General features: G+C 41.5%; 1 protein-coding gene across 1 annotated transcript in view; it reads right to left on the minus strand.

The window, feature by feature from the left end:
• The window catches only part of PRKAR2B (protein kinase cAMP-dependent type II regulatory subunit beta), a 76,407-nt gene extending 58,456 nt beyond the window's left edge, over positions 1–17,951 (minus strand). Inside the window, exon 1 of the mRNA XM_058023101.1 lies at positions 17,447–17,951. Coding sequence (XP_057879084.1) covers positions 17,447–17,774 — 328 coding nt within the window. The 5' untranslated portion in view covers positions 17,775–17,951. The remainder of the gene's footprint in view (positions 1–17,446) is intronic.
• Between the last annotated feature and the right edge of the window lie 4,484 nt (positions 17,952–22,435).

The raw sequence follows: 22,435 nt of genomic DNA on the forward strand, positions 1-22,435 counted from the left end.
TACAAATGGCACCTCCAAAACTAAACAGCTGGGAGTTGTTCTCCCCTGAACTGGGCAGGTAAAGAATGGTGACAATCAGGGATAGCTATTCCAAGTGACCAGGCAGGACTCAGACCATTTCCTTGTGAGGACCCATTGTGATGGCTGGCAACTGACCAAAGAGCAAACAGAGCATGGGCCTCACTCATCTCCATGGCCACACCATCCTGATCCTGAAATCCCCCCTCAAATGTTTATCCCTCAGTTTTCAAACACCTTACCCTGTTGTCACTCCCTCTCTTCTAGCAAAGGCAGGCATGGAGAACATGTTTCAATTCACAGAACAAAATGTTGCACAGCCCAGTTTCTGTCTCCTACTCAACCATGATACTTTTGTTGTATCATGACACATACATTTATATGACCATGATCAAACACAGACCCAAGCTGCTGCATGTGACTGTCCCAGTGCCAAGAGGCAAACAGCACCTACCATAGTACATTTATGGTGTAATGCCTTAATTTAGCATATTTTTTCCAGGCCTACACTCATATCAGACTTTTGCTCTCTCATAGTAACAATACAGAACATCCCCAGAACATTCCAGGACTACACTCTGACTTGGTGAGGAGATTTTTGTGCCCCAAAGGTGTAATTTGTGCATAATGATGCCAAATATTGCCACTTGAGCCCCTTTATGTATCTAGTCTTTGCCTCCTACCTGTGCCTCAATTATGGAATCTTTAGGGGAAATAACTCATTTTTTCAAGAGAATGGAGAGGTCAAAGAGATCCCACAGCTGAACAGACTTTATGGATTAACAGGACGTGCCTTTTCTGTCCTGAATAAACTGACTCATGCAAGTGAGCTGAGGAGTGGCAAAGGAAACTGCAGACACCCATTTATTTCAGTACCTTCTGTTGTGTTAATGTGAAACAGAGATTACTGGCAGCACCTGAGCAACATTCCCTGGGAACAGGGGTAGTAAAAGCACAGATACAAAGATGTACCTTCTATAATTTCTTTCCTTGATACTGCAGTAATGTTAAAAGCACCCCACAATGTAAACTAAGTCCCTTTTTGTCTTTCAGCTCCATCACTTGTGGATCACATTCAGGAATGTCTAGTAATGGCAAGTAGTGGATTTTTCAGCACTTCTCCATTTTGCTCAATAGTTTGGGCAGCACTTGAAAAATTGCATCTCTTGTAAGTAAACTTCAGCATCACAGTCACTTTCACACCCATTTTGCTCTTTCCCTGGCTAGGGATGCTTGAGAACATTGTCCTGACTTCCTTCAGTAACTATCTGTGAGATTCCTAGCAGGGGCCAACTTTCCATGACTCTTGATAGCAAAACTCTCCAACAGGCTGATTAGTCATCAGGCAACGAAATAATTCTTGGCATAAAATAATGGTCTTCCAACAGAGGGCTTAAAAAAAAAAAAAAGAAAAAAACAAACAAAAAAATTCCCAAAAACAAAACAACAAAAAACCCTACTATGCTTTTCCTTCAGATTCCATAGCAGAATTACATGTGATCATGACACCATTACCTGAAATACAGCTACAACCAACCACAGCAAATGTCATGGGTTATGACCCAAAGACTCCTTTCCTGTAGACCCATCCAAGAAGTCCAACACACACTTTCACACTGTCTATTTACACTTACCTACCTGGGAATATGACCCAAGATTTGGGTACTGAACAGGAATATACAGAGCCAGAATAAAGGCCGACTAGCAGATGCAGATAATCTGGAATATTGCTCAGACTCTCTGCTTTGGGAAATGGCAGAAATGCTTTGTCATACACAGATTAAAGTGCTACTTGTCCTGATAGTCTTCCCACAACCTTCCCACTACCTACACTGCCTTTCAAGAAATTCTTTTAGATCAGGTAAACATAACATGTCCAGAGTGCATTTAAAAAGGAAAACAAAACACTGCCTGACTGGATACATGGCAGACTAGCAACCCACACCTCTGGAAAAAAAAAATGCCCTACTTTCCAGGCTATGCCATATTATCCAAGGACACACACTAAAAATTCTTCTCTTGAAGCCAAGACAATGTGCAAACAAGCATGCTGAAAAGCAGACTGGCCCAGTGATCTGGATGTTCAAGTATCCACAAAGATACACCGGAGTTTCTTCTTCAACTTACTGGAAGATGCATGCTTTACTTTAAATCCTCAGCAGAAAAAAAAACTCAATCCATTTTTGTAAATTAAATTGGAATTTTATAACATTTCTGTCTTGCTTTCTCAAAAAAAGAAAAAAACAAAACAAAACAAAACCCACACAGACTGCTTTAGGAAGTTTATGAAATTAAAGGACACTCAATTCATAAATCAGGATAAATATTGCTTTTCAGTTACATTCCCAGCATTCACATTAGGTTACTACAAGAGAAGATGAGGAGATTATTTTGGGCAAGAAAAAAACAGATGAACACTTTTTGTCCTAATAGTAAATTTTTAAAAAACCCATGAAGTTACAAAAATAGACAACTTTTTTTTTTTTTTTTTTTAAGAAAAGATGGCAACTTAAGACAAAAATTTATTCACCTTTTACAGGCAGAGTCAATGCATGACCTTTATGTTAAGTGTGACCTGAAGAGCACATGGCTGAAGGCAGGATTCTGTAATAGTCACCAGGCAGGAGCCCATGCTAACAGCCACAAGCACCTTTTGTAAAAACAACTTGGTAAATGACAAAATGAGCTAGGAATATCAAGTAACACAATCTCAGGGTTATTACACTTTTAAGGGCAATACTTGTAGCCTAAACAAACCATAGAGGTCTCCTCTGTTTACAAGGGCTTTGCTGACTGCTCAGTATTCCTGCATCTTTCATTGAATGGTAAACCCATCGTTTTCTATATTTGGCCAGAAAAAAATGATGTATCAGATAAAAATTTCTTAAATTCTAGCATCAATTGGGCCTTGGACTCTAAGATATTTTAAGAATTTTTTTTTAAATATTGTAGGGAAACAATGACACAAGAGCCCTTCACAATCCTTCACACACATACTGCTATAAGATCCCAGCAGGCTGAGAATGGCAAATATTCCATTTTGCCAATTTACAGCCACTAGTGCAAACCACTCAAAGGCACACAGCAAGACTGTGACACAAATGAACATTCAACCTAATTTGTCTTAACTCTCAGAGGTCTATTTTAAATTTGTGGATCATTCTTCTTCCTTAAAGGATAGTTATCAAGGGATGAGATTAGAATAGACAAAAACTCAGCCTTCAGTCCAAATTCCTTTGTCTTGTGGATTTCATCCAGACCCACAGAGTATTAAAATAAATTTTTTCCCACAATTTTTAAGTACGTCTTATGACAGGTATGATATGGGAAGTTATCCTCAGTTACTATACTAGAGCCTATATAATAATTTTAAAAATGTTTTCATCACTAATTTGATGGACTACAAGAGCTTCATCAGGCCAGTCTACTACAAACAGACAAGTATGTATTTCCTGTGGCATATAGTTTTATAGGCAGATGTTCCTGTATCATGACCTTAAAATTTCTGTAAGTATTCTAGATTATCACTATCTAGTTTTACAGACATGCCAGTAATTCTGATAAACATGCCTCTTTCATTTGTTTCACACCTCCAGTTCAAAGCTCTCCTTTTTGCTCTTAAAATAAGAAGTTACTTAGAAACCAAATTACTTCCATAAAATACGTGGGATCTGACAACAGAAAATGCAGTCAAATAAAAACAATATGTATTACCTTAGACATCAAAACTATGATCACCAAAAGTACTTTTTTAAAACTGAGAAGTATGATTAAAATTGCTTTTGATACAAACAGGAAAGGAGTGACAGTTTTGTATCCAGTGCCAAGTTTCACCTCACATTCTCACTGGAATTTGTGTAACTTTCCAACAACAGACTACAAAACTTCAATCTCCTTTCCACTCCCTTAAACTCAATCAGTTATATGCATCTGATCCTCACTCTAGGAACACAGAACCCCATATCAAACAATAACAACACAGGGAGAAAGGTTTTCCTTAGAAAACATTGCAACTGTTTAATCTCTAAAACACAATTTGTGCAAGAAAGGCACAAGGCTAGTTTTAGAGGGGAAAAAATTATACCTAAAATGTACTGCATTAAAGGCTCTTGCTAAAAGGAAAGCTAAATTCATCCCTTCATCTGGGGAAAAAAAAGTAGTTCTACAGCTCTATAAACTGTTTTGTCCTGGAATGCAGAGCACAAGTTAAACAATGTCAGTTCCTAGCCAGAAGTAAATCTAAAGTTTCCAGAATAAATCTAAAGGGTTTCCAGAATAAATGTGTACATCTTATTGGCTCAGTCTTGACGTTTTCAAAGCAGCACATGTGTTTATACTCTGACCTTTGTATATTTTCCAAATGAAAACAAAACAAAATATTCTAAGCAATACATCTAAGTATTTCCAGCAATAACCACGCTCCTGTTACTTTCCAAGCATAAGTCACAGGTAACTGCTCTCTGCAAGTATCACAGCAATTACATTTCTATTCTTGATATTTAGAAAGAACGAGTGTTGTTCCACAGAACCTCACCTGTCAATTTTAAATTGGTTTCAGCAGAAGTCATTCAAACACTGGAAACAAGCAAGGGCAAGTTCATGGGTTCAAGTGATACACAAATTCCTTAACAAAAGAAAACACTGAACTTGCTCTACCATTTTCCAATGAATTTAACAATGAAAAAAGTCTCAAAAGAAAGAACTTGCTAATAACATGTGAAAAACAGAAGCTGATACCAAACTAGCACCTACCATGAAGGACAGGTCACATAAATTCAGTCTTGGCTGCCAGCTGATCAGTACTAGACATTCTCAATATCAGTATTAGATGTCTCTGAACCAGACACTCAGGTGCTTCCTGCACACTGCAGTGCACCTTTAGGAATCCACTGAATCTGACTCAGCATTGCAAAGGTACAATACAACTCCATGCCATGTACCCACTGCCTCCTTCAGGCCATCAAGCTGGATTGTTTTCACCCCAGCTGAACTAAACCTGGTTTAGGGCAAATTTGGGAGGAAATTCCAAAAGGAGCTCCTCTAGAAAGCAGATTCAAGCCCTTCCCCCTACTGGTTCAGGAAAATATTTCCTTGGAGAAAAGTGGAAAAAGCCCTGTTTATTTAACAAGCAAAGCATTCACAGGCATAAAAAATGAAATGATATTAAACAATGAAACCTCTCTCTGTTCTGAAGAGATGTCAGACTCAGGAGGTCCCTGTTGTGGCTGCAGCCCAGCTGGCTCAGCCTCTCCCAGCCCCGGCCCTGCTGAGCCCAGGTGGGAGCTCCAGGGGCTCTGTGGGCGCTCGCTCCAGAGCTGGGCTGGGCAGCCCCAAGGAACAGGAAAATCACTGTCAGGGAGCTGCTCTGCCCCAGCCAGCTAAAAACTGACTGGCAGCAAAGGAGAGCTCTGTCCTGCTGTCTGTCTGTCCGTGCTGCAGACAGTCCAGGAGCAGGAATTGGAGCAGTGAGTGCAGCTCCTGAGCACAAACTGCTGCTTCTGTTCGCCCCATCTCAGCCTCAGAACCAGCCTGAAAGGTGCAGAACTTAACATCCAGCATAAACAGAGACAGCTGGGGATACAAACATCACCAGGACACCAGACCAACCAACCAGTGCTGGGATAAATTCACACTATGATTTACAGAAACAAAGAAGGCTCATGCCAGTAGAGCTGTGTGGTCAGTTTTATTAGTTCTCCACAAGCAACTGTACAATAACTTTAGCAAATTAAACATCAAAACTTTAAAAAAAATAAAAGAAAGAAACTCACTGAAAAGGACATTGCAATAGACGTCAAAGGTGAGACATCAGATGGCAACATACTGACCACAGCCACAAATTCTAACAGCTTTCTCAGAAGCTAAACACATCTTAGCAAGCACAGAAAACTCTGTGCTCATAATAAGAACAAAAATAATTTTGCTTAATGGTGAAATTACCCCATGGCAGTGGAAGGATGCCCTGCTTGTGCCATGCCAATGGGAGTCTAGCAGTGCCTGCTGGTACAGACTCCTCCTGGGGGCTGGGACCACAGGCCAGCTGCCGTAAAAGGACCTTGGGTCTGTCTCCTCCAAGCTAGAAGAGGCAATAAATGGCCTGCTCTATTAGGGAGAAGCACTACTACTCCCCTTAACCTGTAGGATTTAAGGATGTCTTTCTGAAGCTCATTCGCATGTTTAGTTTTGATTCTGTCAAGGATCTACATGCTATAGTGGCAGAATTCTTCCAGAGTTAGACATAAAAACATTTTTCTAATATGAAAAAGCCTATTTCAGGAATATGAGGTACAAGCTGACACCAAGATGACTACAATGATGTGGATCCAGGAGTACTTGTCTCCTCTTCTGAAAGGCCTGTACATGCACCTGACATCAGCTCAATCCCAGATGGTTTTATATTATCTGGTGTTCCAGCTATGAAGACAGTGAGTGTCATGCTGCAATTGTAAATATTAACCTGCCTCCTTTCCACTGAGAAGGGTGATCACACACACTTCTGTGATTTATCCCCCATCACTCCCAAACAGAACTGCAAGGGAAATGGATCTTAGCCCCTGACTGAGCTTCTGGATAAAGAGTAGACCAAGGAACCTTCTTAATTTCACATACTGGAAAAAAAAAAAAAAAAAAAAAGGCAAAATAAACAAAACACTTAAGAAAACACTTTACTTAAAAGGCAAAGGAAAACAAAACACTTGATATCCTCTTAACAGCAGCAAAAGATGAAATTTTTCTTACTGTCTTTTGCTACCTCCTACTACCATTTGTTTCTTTTCACTGTTTGTTGGTTTTTTGGTTTTTGTTTTTTTAGTCCAGTGTATGAGAAAAATCCTTCAGCCAAAAAAAAAGGTTGAGATGGAAGAAGTAGGTTGCAACACATTGCTGTATTTTTGTGCTCCATATAACCTTCCCAGAAAAACTCTCTTTGGTGGAAATGGATCTGTGACATCCAATTTTGGCAGTAGCAAGAAACTCAGGCCTTTCTAGCAGTATTTACAGAAGTTCTTGTTGAGAAATGCCTCGAATTCCCAAAAACAAAGTCAGAGAAGAGGATAAACACCTACACATTTCCATGGAAAGCACAGCTTTCTCTTACAAGCTCAAAATGTTTTTTGATTAGATTCCCCAAGACTTCCCAGCCTCCCTATACCTCCCAAACCCTGCATCTGTGCTTAATGAAACAATCTGAAGGATGGACTTGAAGAAAGCATGACATTCTTCCTCTTCTTTTTTGCATTTTTTGAGGCCATAAACTGCAGTAATTACAGATGAGCCATGTTCATATGACAATATATTCCAGATAGACAGCAAATTATGGTGCACTTAAATCAGTGACTCCATTTTATTCCTGATACTGAGAAGGCAAAACCAGAAGAACAAATTACTTCTTCTTGCAAGGTGGATAATGGAAATTAATCTACATCTACTCCCACCTCAACTGCCACCAGCAGCTACATTTCAATAGAAGGGGAAAACTGACAGATTAGCAAGGGAGACATGCAGAAAAATACTGCAGATAAATTTTTTAACACAAATTGAAGTTAGTAGTATCTAAGAATAAATAACCATCTATCTGCTTTCAAACCAATTTTTATATGTGCATTAGACATTAAACAATATTTCCTGTAGGCTGAAGCAACAGGAAGGAAGATAGGCTGTTAACTTTGTATTTAAATTACCTCACAGATGCTTAAATATTGTACTGGTGAAGGCTAGATCAAAGTTTCTCATGTTTAGACTACCTATTAAAAACCAGTAGAGAGAGATAAATTATCAGCTAAAAGATGGGTTTTAGAGAAAGATGCCTGAATATTACTCAAAGTTATTGAACAAAATGGCTGGAAAGAAAAAGCACTATGAGTTCACGACTGAAAAATAAAAACCCCAAAAATAGAACTGAAAATAAAATGATGACTGGGCCCAGTACTTAAAAGACTCCTGAAGAAGCAGATCGATAAAGCTACCAGATCCTAACTTCTCAATTTCAGCAGAAATTAGGTATAACTGGGGACAAAAAATAAACCTCTCCCTCCATGCTTCATATCATCAATTATTAAGAATATGCAACTTTCAAAACTCATTCATCATGAAAAAATGGTTACAACGGTAGAAAACATTTTGTTTGAATTCTTAATAAAATTTTGATCGATGTCTATAGCACATGTTGTAATTGTTTATGACTGCAAGGGTGGTATCACAAACATTGTTTTGGAAGAGAACAAGAAATCTCAGGACAATTCCAGCCCTCTGTTAGACAGACTTTTTGTCATATTAACCATTGTTAAAACAGGAGGAATACTTAGACATATTTACTAGATTTTAGACATTAATTTCCAAGATATTAAATAACAAAAACTCTTGATCAAGGACTTGATTTCAAGGACTTGTGGTATTTTAGTCTGCATTTTTTAGCAAAGGCAATTACTGGCCCAACGATGGAGTTCTTCAGCATCAATGAAAAGTGTGACAGCTTCAGAGAGGATCTAAAAGGGAACAATTTCAGTAGTAAAAATAATGGGAAATAAATTGGAAGGACCAGATCAGTGCAGGGACAATATATATTCATATGTGAGGTCACCCAAAAAAGGCCACAGCAAAGCTGTCACTTTCAAGTTCAAATTAACCCAGATCCTGCAACACTTACAACCCATGCCTTACAACCCATGGCACTGAATTCTGGTTTTCACACTAGCATTACAAGCTATCATTAAAATCAGAATGAGAAAACACACCAAGAATTTCGGCCTGTGTGCTTGGGCAGGCAGTCTGAATGCTTATGCTTGGTTCCAGCTTGTATTCATCCCAACACCAAGAATTCAGTACATCTTTTATTTATAGCCTACACTGAGGCTTTGCAAAGAATCTTTTCTTTCCAGGGCTGGGAAAGGATTTATTTTCTTCCTATCTGGCATGCTTTACATGGACATCTCTGCTAAAAAGGTACGATATGAAAACATTACCACTATTTATAAAAACATGTTTGACATCTGCATCACAGGGACTCAGAAGGGATTGACACCGTTATAAAAATCTTTATACAAGCAGGATGGTATCTGGAATGACTGAGCAGGAAGGATCATGTTACTTCTCCTTTCAAAATCTATTTTATACAGCAATTTTCTAGACCCTCCATTCAGGAAGTCTTCATAATAATTACTAATTGTCCCTTTTAGCCCAGCTTTACAGAAACCACTTCAGTCACATAACTGAAACTGTATGTGTAAGACAGCTATTCTCATTATCAGCCTTTACCTGCTCAAGCTCTCAGCTTCAAGTTCTTGCCCTGATGATTTTTTTCTAAATCTCCTTAAGCAATGTAAGAGTCAAATACATAAGTGAAAAACACTTTCTGTTGTTACAGCATGCTTTTTACAAATCTACCTTCCATTATCCAGAGTGTTACATCACAATAAGGCAAGGCTGATTAAATTAAAATTTGGATTTTTTTAAAATTGTTCTATTCTTTACAATTTCCTTATTTATCTGTGGTCCACAAATTACTTTTCTGAGCAGCAATGCTAAAAGGATGCAGTTTATGGAAAGGATGGCAGACTGCCATATGGCTGTTGTACAGCTCATTCTGAGGATACCTTGTACCTATAATCTGCATTTTACTCCTATGCACTTCAGGCACCCTTGCCTGCTTCCATTCCCCTTCATTTCAGACCTCCCACATTTTTGTAATGTGGAGGAAATGCTGAATGAGGCACTGGACATTTGGTTACCATCATCTTTTTGATGCAACCCCAAAACTGCATGTCCTCTGGGTTACTTGCTGCATTGATATAAATCTGGATTCGTGTATTACACTGCCTAGAAACTGCAAATGGAAATTCTCTGCGAGTACTTCTGCTATTTTTATCACTAAGTGCACAAAAAACTGAAACAGAGCTCCTCATATTTTTTAATGAAAAACCAAACTGACAAACACGATGCTTTTCTACAAGGAGAAGTGTAATAATGCCAGTCAATTAGAAATGTAAAAAACAAAGAGAAAACAAAGCACACTCAAAGGCAAATTTCACCCTCTTCAACAAAGTCCTGTACTATGAGTACTATGAGTGAAAACTGATCTACAGACCAAAAAATGTATTCAAGAAAGAAAAAGATTAAATAAACTCCAAATTTGTAATTAATTGTCATGATCAAAACATCCTGTTCATGCAGTAAATGGATGATCATTCCTGCCCAGCATGTGGAAGGGTTATCCTAAAAGGGTTCCCTGGAAGGATAAGGGGTTTCAGTATAAAACCCCTACATAAAGCTATCTAGACTCACCAGTATCCTCATCCAATGTCCCAAAGAAAAGCGGGGAAAAAGTGTATATTTCCTTTAGAAGTCTCATAAGAATACTTTCAAACAACACCCTAATTGATGGATGTTTATGGTGATATCTACTTATAGACAAGCTTATTTCTTTTGACAGGTTTATCTAGCATGTAGTAATTCATGCATACACAGAGTTCATCTTTTATGCACCCACATCCATAAAACAAGCAACAATATCAAACAAATTGTGTGATAAATGTATCATCCCTGGCAAAATCACCTCCTCTTCTTCCAATTTATGTATGTCAAGACCTATTCCAGAAGCAGAGAACACTGAGCCATTTTTAATGGCTCTTTTTCTCAAACTCTTCTCCCTCCTTCATTCGCTTTTAAAAAATTGCTAACCTTTTTAAAGCACAGAACCTCTGTATAATTACATTCACTTGAAGCTCATAATAGGAGTTCAAACCTGGGTTGGTAACAGTTACACTACAGCGTGACTTTAAGGCATTTCCATTAAAATAACAGTTGATGAAATAACTACCGTGACTTGTAACAAGCATTAGAAGTAGGGACATTTCACCCTGTCTGTTATGCACTGTTCAACATTTCATTTCCTCATCAGCACCATCTTGGCTCTCCTAGCCATGAAGGTGGCAGCTGTACTCATGTGCCTGTTGACTTTCTTCATAATGATCACTACTATTATTTTTTAAATCAGAAAATGGTTGAAACCAATCTGGAACCTCCATAAAAAACCTGAGTTGAAACTTTCATTAAAATGCAAGTGTTATGACGCTCCAGACATGGTAACAAAGGAGATGACCATGCCAAAACATTTAATAGACCTCTCAGCGTCAGATGACCAAATTCACATCCATACAATGCATTGACCACTGATTTTAGTTAAGCTCACATTTATGCTCTTCTGAAATGTATTTATAAGCCAAAAAGAATCTCAGTAGAAAATTCAGGATAAATATTTGGGACAGCAGGGCTATAGCTGGGTAGAAAAACAAGGGTGGAGAATTTAAGGTGTTTTCTCACATGTGCTGTCTATTCTTTTATCTTTCTCCCCTTACCTCAGCTCTGTATCTCCTCCCACCTCTTGTTTTTACCTTTGTATTTTCCTTACCACACACTGACTCCTTTTCGTCCTCCATGTCCTGCCTTCCACCTTGCCTTCTTGCTCCTTTCATCACTGTCCCAACAAATGAAATTTCCCAATCTAGAGGTCATCTTTGATATCTGAAAACCAGAAGTGCAGCAGCAGCCTGTACCTTGACTAATCTGTACCTTGTGACCTAAATGTGAGATTTCCAAACCATATGTTCCAGATTTACAGGAGCAGCTAAGGCCAATAAGTCTGCAGAGATTTGACTGTTTAGGGACATTTCACAGAGACTGAGGGAACTGGACAAAACCAGAGAACACAATGCAATACTTCTGCATAACAGACTTGGGATAAACCATGAGATATACAGATATTACATCAAGCTTAACTTCCTGACAGATGCATGAAGCACCTCAGTGCAGGTTGCAAGCACTAGGTCATTGTGCTGTGGGAGTGCATTCTACAAACACACACTCTTAATGTCCAGAGATTAATCTTTATTCTCTTCACCAAGCAGAGAAATAAATTGGTTTTTTACATTCACTTAAATGCATAAACAGGAGTAAACACAGGGAACAAAAACTATAAGGTTTCTTTGGGCAACTGAAATGAAGCCAGCGAGTGAAACAATATTCCTAGAGAGGTCCTGAGGAAGCAGGTTTTCCTTTGAAACAGACATGACACAAGCAACAAACTGAGCATTGCTGTGCAAATGTTAGTACTGACATTGCTTATAGTCTATAATTCATAACACAATCACTACAAACCCATGCCAGCAAAATTTTATGTCTTCCTATACATCCTGAATTAATGCTGTTCTCTTTTTCCAAGCTGAACAGTCAGCCAAAATTATCTCCACATTGTTTCTTTAGCAAAAAAGAAGCTGAAGACAAATTGAAATATTTTTAGTATAGTTCTACTATCTTTCTGTCCATAGGTCTTTGGAACTTCCTCCTGCTTCTCTTCAATACACTTTATTTATTTATTGTTGAATAACAAATACATTATTCAACAAAATATTAGCCAGCAGAGACACTTCCACTCATTCATGCTTAATTTTGAGCAGGGATGCATAAATACTTTTTGAGTGGAGGCTGCTATCATTTCAACTAAATTATGAATATAAACATACTTATTTTTTTAAAAATGGTTGTGTCAAAAGTATTCCTTTCATCTACAATCACAACTAGATACATGTCTGAAAGGGAGTCATAGTCCTACAACTAAATGGTACATATTACAACTTCACATTTCTAGTTGCTTATAGTTTTGTCAAACTAAGTTTTTTGATGACAAACTTCCCAACTTGAATAAAACACTTGTGTGAGATTAAGGAATAAGAGAAAACAAACAAACAAATCACAAACAACTGCCAACTTGTTTGGGTTTACTCTCAAAAATAACCGTTAGCAGAAAGAAAATATTTTTGTTTGCTCCAGTCAAAAATACTGCAAACCATTATTTCAAAAATCTGCACTTTTTAAAAGATTTACAGCCAGGATAGAAAGCTTTGTGGTTTTGTGACTAGACAAGAGTAGCCAGTAGTCAGCCCCTGACCAAGACCCACTGGACCAGCAAGGCACCGAATTCTTGCAGCTGGAATTCTTTTCCCTCACAGAATCCATCTTCTTCCCAAACACCCACCCGGAACACTTAATTTACACATGTTTTTCCCTGTTAGACAGCAGGCATAGCCCAGGAAATTGCAAGGAGATCTGTCCCACAGCCTTGCCAAGGAGTGCTCCAACAATGCCACGCTCCCAAGGGACTGGTCTGTGGCTGGAGGGCTCCAATTGGGTTTGTCCTTGCAACCACACGAATAGTGATTTACTTCTTTGTGTATTTCAAAAGAGTGACGGCAGAAATTATTAAAACTTCGTTTCTAAGGTTGGCTAAGTACATATCAGATGGTAGTGATTTCAGCCATTACCCATCACACTGCAGATTTTAGTTGGAATATACACATTTATAAGAAATTTCCATGCTTTTCTATAGAGCCCTTGATTTAAGGGTCTCCTACTACAACTTGTATGTATTTTTATATTGCTCCTGTGTCCTTAAAGACCTCTTCCACTGCTCTAATCTACCCATTACCTACAAGACACAATTGTAGTTGTGTGCAAAGTTTTTTCTGGTTTCTACAATTTACCTATTATTTCAAAATTTCTATGAACAGTACATCTGTAAAGCACATCAGACTGAATAAAGGAACTAAAATAAAGACATGCCTTTAAAATGGCATTGTAAGGTAGAAGATGTATGTTTTACCTAAACAGTGATCTCATATTATTTAGGCACAGTCAGTGGTTAAGCTGAGATACAGACTTGCATTTTCTAGCCCAAGTTTTCAAAGAAGGAACTCAAAGCAACCAACACACCAACAGAAGCACACGGGGGAGGAGAGGGACAGCTGTAGTATTTTCCTGTTAAAATACACCACTATCTGAGAAAGACACCAAAACAAACTGAAGTAAAGTAAAACAAAACAAAAGAAAAATAAACAGAAGCTATATCTTGCCAAATGATACATACAGCACTATATATATATAACTTTTGAGTTTAAAGAACAGCAATGCTACTGCAAAAAACTCCTCTCCTAATTCCTATTAAGGCTAGATGAAATGCAAATTTTCATCTATGGCAAATATTTTAAAACAACTGTTACAGGTTACATAGGTTATTGCCCATCAAAAAAAGTTGCAAATCAACATTAAGTAGTAATGTCAAAAGAAAAGTATAGTCACTGTAGAAAGAACAAATAATCCAATGAGCATTTTCAAATTTTGCAGACACAGTATAATAAATCTTAATACATACTTCAGACCTGCTAAAAGTTAGACAAATTTTCTAAAATAGGGCTCTTTTTTATGCAGATTTCCTATTCAATTTAGTGTCTGCTATTTTTTTTAGTAGGAATTAGTTGTTGTAACTGATTAATGCCAATACACCCATGTAGGACAATTAAATATTTTTCTTTTTAGGAAAATCGAACAAATGAATCAACTAGAAAACCTGAAAAACATTCCCACATTAAACTGTGTGTTCCAAAGGGGGTAATCTAAATGCTCTGAACACAAAGAATGTCATTTCTGAGGTCACCTAACTCCAGGTGCCAATTCAAAGCTATGACACCAATACAACAAAGTTCTCCCTCCAGACAAGGTAACTGCTTTTACCTTTATGTGATTTCTGCAGTGAGGTAATGGACACAGCAGAGACCCAAACAGAGTTTAATTCAAGGTTCACATATAACTCTTAATCCTGGGTACAGGGTTTTTTTCTTTCTAACACAGCTTATGCCTCAGCTCATCATTTCTGAAACAGGATAATGCTCATATACCTTCCAAAATACATTTCAAGGACAAAACTAATACTGACAAAGAGTTCAACTGCAGTGCTTGTAGGTATTTAGAAACATGTGGTAGGGAAAAAAATAGGTTTGGAGCATTTACAGTGAGAGCTCAACAATGTTCTGGTTGAATTAATTACGGAATACTGTCAGTTTGATATTTCAAATGTACAGCTTTAGCAAAGGAAAGATACCACCACAGGTCTGGTCTCCCTCACAGAGGTTTTCATTTTACATTTGCTTATCAACTTTTCAAATTTATTGCCCTCTCCTAAGGATGCAAACAGGACAAATTTGCTACACAGAAGTTGTTTAATATTGATAAAGGCGAAAAAAAAATTTAAACTACCCCAAACTTCAGTTCTTAAGAATTACTACTTCTAGAAAGAGAGCACAAAATCATAGAAGAAACATGCTTTTAAATTGGTATGTAAACCCATTAGACAAATATTTGAGTACAAGCCTCTATGCCTCCAGTTATTAAGAAAAGGCTGAGTGGATGCATTGTTATGTTATCTTAGAAGAATATATTCAGGGCAGACATAAAATTTGAATTTAAAATACACACTCCTGCACAATGCACACCTTACACAAGCACATTATTAGTAATCATTTACCATGAATTACTTCTTATTAACCTTCACGTGGCTTCATAAATATTTTCATTTTTGTTTCCTTTAATTAATAATTATTTGAACTGACAGAATTTACAAACCATAATACAATTAAACGTTCAAAATACATTAGGCTTAAAAATGTGGTATTTTAAAGGGGTTTTGTCAAACAAGAAAATCAATTCATCAAACTAAGAGATTCTAACAGGTCTCTTAATGAGAATATTGACAATAATGGTTTTCTGTCTTCGCAATCACAACAAAAAGACTGTCAAAAGAATCTTGATTACTGGTATTCATTCAAAAATCTTAGAAAGCTTCTTAGAGCACCCTGTAAAGTTACAGGTGTGTAAAACATATACATTAATAAATAAACTACTTTTCTGCACTTCCCTCCATACAACATTCCAGTTTTCCATTTACCAATGGGATTGTTTGGTGTTAGAATAATTAATGTTTGAAAAATCACATCTAGTGTTAGTGAATTAAGGTAATAATTTATTTCTTCCACATTATGACCATTTCAGTTTTCCAAGACAGCAAATTTTCAAATTTCTACTAATCTCATAAATCTGCATTAGAGTTTAAAATTGCTTCATAAATCTGCAGAACCTGATTGACAGATTCAATTTCTCATTAAATACACGTGGGTATAGCAGCAAAGAACAGATGAAAAGAATGGCGACTGTCTTATGGGGTAACATGAAGCATTTTGAAAACTTACCCACTTCTTAAACGCCCACTTGTTTATCTACATTTCCTGATGAAACTCACACAACACATCATTTAAAAACCCGCCCTGAAATTCAACTAGCAAACAACTGCCTTCTGTACTCTGCTAAGTAAATCTACCTCCAGCACGACTCGGGGGGGATGACTGCTTTGATGATCTGATGAGGCACATTTCAAGCTATCCTCAAAAAAAAAAAAAAAAGATAAAGATGCTTGGACGCTTTCCTCTTCTCCATCTAACCTTTATTGACTGACCCTTCAGTCAGCCTGCTCATGACACAAAGACAAAGCACTTCAGAGGCAGCTCCTACCCATCCCATAACCCACACCAGCAGATGGATTGACACAGTCTCGAAATAAAACCTGTCAGCCACACAAAGATAAGGTGTCATTAGCTGCGTGTAGATCGGTGTTACCTTCAAACACAAAGATACTGCAAATGTTCTTTGCTGTCACAGCAACACTTGTTCCACAGGCCCTTCTAAATGCAGAAAATTTCACTCTGGCTTTCAGAAGAAATTATGTTTTAAATTGTGCTCTACTTTCTAAAACACATATAAGTGCATCTACGCAAATGCCTAATCAAGTGCATGAATACAGTAACATGTCCATGAGAGGTGTTTTCTGAGGCAGACATACCCTTGCACTAATTACGGAATGCAGATTTGCTCCTATAAAAAGGAAATATACAGACAGCTCTTTGCTAGTCTATTACCGGCTCACACGCTCCAAGCGATGCAGCCGGTGATACCTGTATGCCAAACACCAGCACCGGGAGCACCGGGGGAAGCCCGGGAGGTTAAAGTTTGCCGCGGGATACGGGAACGCTCCCGCGGGCTCCGCTCTCAGGCGTCAGCGCGGGCGGTCCGTGCCCGCCGTGCGGCCGCTGCCCGAGCCCGCGCTCCGCCGCCCCCGGCACCCCGGGCCGGGACCCCCACCCTGCCTGGACCCCCACACCGCCGGGACCCCCACACGGCCGGGACCCCCACACCGCCGGGACCCCCACACGGCCGGGACCCCCACACGGCCGGGACCCCCACACCGCCGGGACCCCCATCCAGCCGGGACCCCCACACCGCCGGGACCCCCACCCTGCCCGGACCCCCACACCGCCGGGACCCCCACACCGCCGGGATCCCCACACCGCCGGGACCCCCATCGCCGCCGGGACCCCCACACCGCCGGGACCCCCACACCGCCGGGACCCCCATACCGCCGGGACCCCCATCCAGCCGGGACCCCCACACCGCCGGGACCCCCATCGCCGCCGGCCGCGCACTTGAGCCCGGGCGGCCGCGGGAGCCGCCCCGCGCCCCCAGCCCCGGGCCCGGCGAGGCGGGGGAGCCTTACCCGGGAACTGCTGCGGCGGCGGCGGCGGCGGCGGCTGCTCGTCCTCGCCGCTCTCGGAGTCGGTCTGCATGGGCTCCTCGGCGAAGTTGACCCCGCGGGCGTCGGGGGGGCCCCGGCGCGGCGGCTGAGCGCCCCTGTCATGGCCGGTGCCCGCTCTGCGGCCGCTCGGCTCCTTCTCCGCCGCATCCTTGGCCGTCGCCGCCTCCTCCTTGAGGCGCCCGAAGTACTGGAGGGCAAACTCCAGCAGGTCCCCGGGCTGGCTCCGCAGCACCTCTACCGTGAAGCCCTGCAGCAGCTCCGTCAGCCCCGCCGGGATGGAGATGCTCATGCCGGGGCCGGCCGGGGGGGCGCAGCCCGGCCAGGAAGGGGGAGGGTGAGGGGAAGGGGAGAGGAGAAGGAGGAGAAGGAGGAGGAGGAGGAGAAGGGGGGGAGAGCCCGGGGCCGGGGGTCGGCGGCCCGGGGGACGAGGCGCGCCCGGCGGATCGCCCGTGGGCAGCGGGAAGGGGCGGGCGCGGCGCAGGTGGGAGCGGGCGGGGGGCGGGCCCGCGGGGGGCAGCGGCTCCGGCAGCCTCGGCGGCGGCGGCGCCTCCTCCCCCCGCGCCGGGGGAACCTCGCGCACATGTGACCCGGGAAACCATGACAACCTCCCGCCGGGGACTGCGGCCGCCGCGCCCCGCCCGCGCCGCCGGAGCCGCGGGGCCGCGCCGAGGGCACGGCACGGCACGGCATGGCATGGCGCGGCACAGGGCACGGCACAGGGCACGGCACAGGGCACGGCACGGCACGGCATGGCATGGCGCGGCATGGCACAGGGCACGGCACAGGGCACGGCACGGCACAGGGCACGGCGCGGCATGGCACAGGGCACAGGGCACGGCACGGCACGGCACAGGGCAGCGCATCTCTGCCCCCGCACGGGCTGCCCTGCCGGGACACGGCCCCGCCACCCCCGGGCTGCCGGGGACCCAAGCATTGAGCGCCTTCTCCCTGCGGGATGTCCGAGCATCCGCCCTGGCGAGCGGCGGGGATTCCCGGTGAGCGGACACGGCCCCGCTCAGGGAAGGACCGCAGTGCATGTAGCATCGCATAGCTGGTTACTCCTGTGCTTTTTCGCGGCCATGCACCCCCTTAAAGCTCCTCTGCACATCATTCATACGCATAGAAGTGCTGTCAATTTATATTAATCTATATTATTTAGGATGGGAGGGGTGATGTGGCGCTAGCAAGAGCATCCTGTTTGTCAGCTGATTGTTTAAGGTTTAGCTGGAGAAAGAAACAATAGTTTAAAAATGGGGGAAGAAGTCCAATTTAAACACTGCTGAGCGCCAACGCTCAGCATAGACGCTCTCCCAAGCCATGCTGCAGGGACTACTTAGCGCAGTGGTAAGTGGGTGCTGCTTGTCATCACCAGGAAGCTTAAATGTTTTAAGTGGAGTAAGCAGCAATTACGGGTGCCATGTTTTTCAATGCTTCACTAAACGCTTCTTGAAAATGAGGTCCGTGGAATGCATGAAAACTGCATCCCCCCGTGGTTTGTTATCACCTCTGAACATTGGCCAATGTATTGGGGTTCCAGAGAGACTCCAGTTGGAGTCTTATTTTTATGCATCAAGCAAATTAACTGCTAAAATGTCTAAGGCTGCGACAACATGGCTGTTTGATAATTGATTTCATTAAACATTCAGCATTGCTCAAATGGCCTTGCAATGAGCTTCGTAAGGGCTTAGGGTGAGATGAGCAGTCAAATGTGAGTTTGTAGTAGCAAGATACTGAAAAACCTGGCCTCAAAAAAATAAGGTGACAGCAAAATACAGCAATCTCTGTGGCACTTTTCACACAGATAGAGATATCTAAAGCTTTAAATTGAATTAATTTCCAAATGGAACCCAGTTCTGGTTGTGTATGTGTTTTCAAATGGAGCTTGGTTCACAAGCTGGATCTTCAAAGTGTTACAGACCAGGTAAATTAGTGAAGTGAGCAAACCACGCTTGCATGGGTGATATTGCTGCCCTGTAACAGACAGGAGGCACCTCTGCAGGCTGAGCTGTGGAATACCTTCAAGCAACATCTTGTAGCTTCATTTTACACTGCAGGCCATTATAAAGTACATTTTTGAAGTTAAATTCGCTGTTGTTTAGCACTGTCCTGCTTGAGGAACCTCTTCAGACTCAAGCTAAGTCATCTGGGGGCAGACCAGGAGTTCTCTCTGGACTTCAGCAGGCTGCTGTGTTGTCAGGCTCTGGGAACTGCTGCAGTATCCGGGGGGCTGCCAGCACACCCCCCTGGATGCCAGGCTGCAGTGCTGGCATGCCCTGACCACAGCTGCTGTGGAAGCGCTGCTGGTGCAGCACAGCCACTTCATTAAAATGGCTGAGCACCAGGTGCAGCAGGAGAGCTGACACCTGAACACCATGCACACGTGCAGAGCTTGGTCACCCTGAAGGGGGGGCTCAGCTAGAAATGCCAGATGGGCTCATTCACAAGTTTGGGAGCTTAAAAACCTTCTCACACCACTGATAGGATTGATCTGTTTGTGACCAGGCTGAGGCATACCTAAGCTTTGAGGAAGCTCCCAGGAAGAGAAGTGTTAGTAATTAGTGCCTTCCAGGCACTAGGTGTCCTGTGAGCATATAATATTCCACTTAATGGAGTCTTCCAGGATTAGAAGAGTTGTCATCCCTGAGGTTTTCTCGTACCCAGAAAAGGCAGTCCTTTTTTTCTAGGAATTTACCAGCAGCATAGTGTCTTTTGCCATCTAATCAAGGACTCCCCTACTTTGTCAGAGACTCTCATCCTCCCAGACTTAAATTGAGATCACTTCTCTGAAGACATCCTCAAGAGCCAGCCTTTGATGTTTTTATGCAAAACTCAGATAATTTGAATAAGAGATTCCTAAGTGGCAGAACTAAAAAATTATTCTTTCTAAAAATGTTTCAAAACAGCCCAAAACATTTGTGTCTAGAGAAACTTACCTTGAGGTTTGTGTACCTCAAAGGATGGCAGCAAACTTTGTAGTTCAAGTTGGTGTCATCTAGTTTCCTTAGATGCTTTCTGTTCCAAAGACTTTGTATTGATATTTAAATTGCTTTTAAATCCTCATAAGGAGGACAGCTGTCGAAAATATGTGTTATGTCTAGCAGAATGAACAGTTAGATAGAGTATTGCTTCACACCTCTCCAATGAGTTTCATTAGTTACTACTAATTTTTGTGTGCCATTCTAGTTCAGCTGTAAATATATTCTTTAAAAGAAAGAGAATATACAACCTACAGAAATCCTTCTGTACTGAAAAGGCATTAGGCAGAATATTCGCCTCACAATTCCCAAGGAAATAACCCAAAGACTTTGTTATCTCCTTTCCTCCTAGCCACCAGATGCAGTTTTCATAATACACTGCTTACCTGCTTTGTATGTCATTCTTGTCCCTTCACCTGGTTTGAGCAGTGAAAAAGAGCTAACAGGTGAGAAATAGCAATTGTCTCCCACAGGACAATTCCAGACAGCAGGTTGGGAATACTTTGTCAGAGCTGATCACATGGAGGACAATGAGTGGAGTGCAGAACAGATGAGTGTCAGACTTTCAAGCTTTGTCTTTACCAGGGGCAATGCCAATTTAGTAAATTTAGTAAACTTGATCTAACAAAGCCCATCCAACATCCAACTACAAGCCTGGTTTTTTCTGCCAGCTCTCAATGTTTTGCCTGATAAGAATATTTTTCCCCAGTCCTTCCCAAGAGCTGCTGCTGAGCAGCCCCGCTGAGCCTGCAGGGGCTGTACAGGGGGGCAGAGGTGTGCAGTGAACATCTGGGGTGTGCACCAGGGTAAAGCCCTCTCTCCCCTGAGCAAAGTGACTTAGCAAGCACACCAGTGGAGTACCAGCTTTTAAATCCTGCCCTTTGTTGCCTCGTGTCAGGCAAGAGGGGCTGTTACTACTGTGTCCTTGCACCACCAGTTGCCCAGCTAGCCCAGAAAGAAGAGATCCTGATCTCATCATCTGTAACAGTCTCTCTCAATTTGGCAACCTGGTAATTTCCACAGTGGTTCTCCATGGAAAGAGTTCATATTGTACTGGAGAAACACATGGCCTTCTGCCTAATGCAGGATAGTAGGAAAATACTCACATTTGTGTTTGGAAGGTGTTACTTCCTAAATTTCCAGTTTGATTTGTGTTATCTCAAATCTTTTGTCCAGGCTTTTGAAATTTCAGATAAAGATGAACTTTGCATACTGCATGCCAAAAAAGCTGCTGCCCAGAAAGCATCTTCAAATCCAAACATGTCCTATATTTACTTCAAAATCTTGTCAGCTATAAGGTAATATTTTTTCTTCCTTCTTTTTATCTCTCTGTTCTTGACTGAGCGATAGTTGGTATGTACGTTTAGAACAACCACAACTCATATGAATAATCATGTACCAATCATGTACTGATCTTCCAAAATACCTTTAAAATTGACTTTTTATTGACTTTCTCTCTTTCCTTCTCAGGTCCTTCTGGCTTAGTAGGCAAATCTTGCTTACAGGATTTTTTAACTAACTGTTTTTAATGGCAATCACGCAGCAATAATTTTTCCAGCGATAACAAATCTTGTAGTTGTGTAGATCCATAGTTTCACACTTTTCTCATTGGAATGATGTCACCATTTGTAATACAATAATGTCATCATTACTGTATTACAAAATCCATTACCAAACCCAAATCTTTTTTATCAAAAAAATGTCCAGTTCTATAAACAATATAAGAAACTAGTGCCTGTAATGCATGAATGAAATTCTAACATATTCCCTGTGATTCTTCCTCAATTGACTCTTCTCCATCTCACACCCTTTATTCTGCCTGTGCTTATTGTTCTGTGGATTCAAACCCCTAAACTCCCCAACTGCCTACTGTAAATCTAAAATGGCAAGAACCAAGTAGCCATTTACATACTCGAGAAAAATTGTTATTTATGCCAGTGAGGGTTTTCCCTGAGCAAACAGAAAGGCCAAGTTC

This window comes from Melospiza georgiana, chromosome 4 (assembly GCF_028018845.1).
Source record: "Melospiza georgiana isolate bMelGeo1 chromosome 4, bMelGeo1.pri, whole genome shotgun sequence".
Classification (NCBI taxonomy): domain Eukaryota; kingdom Metazoa; phylum Chordata; class Aves; order Passeriformes; family Passerellidae; genus Melospiza; species Melospiza georgiana.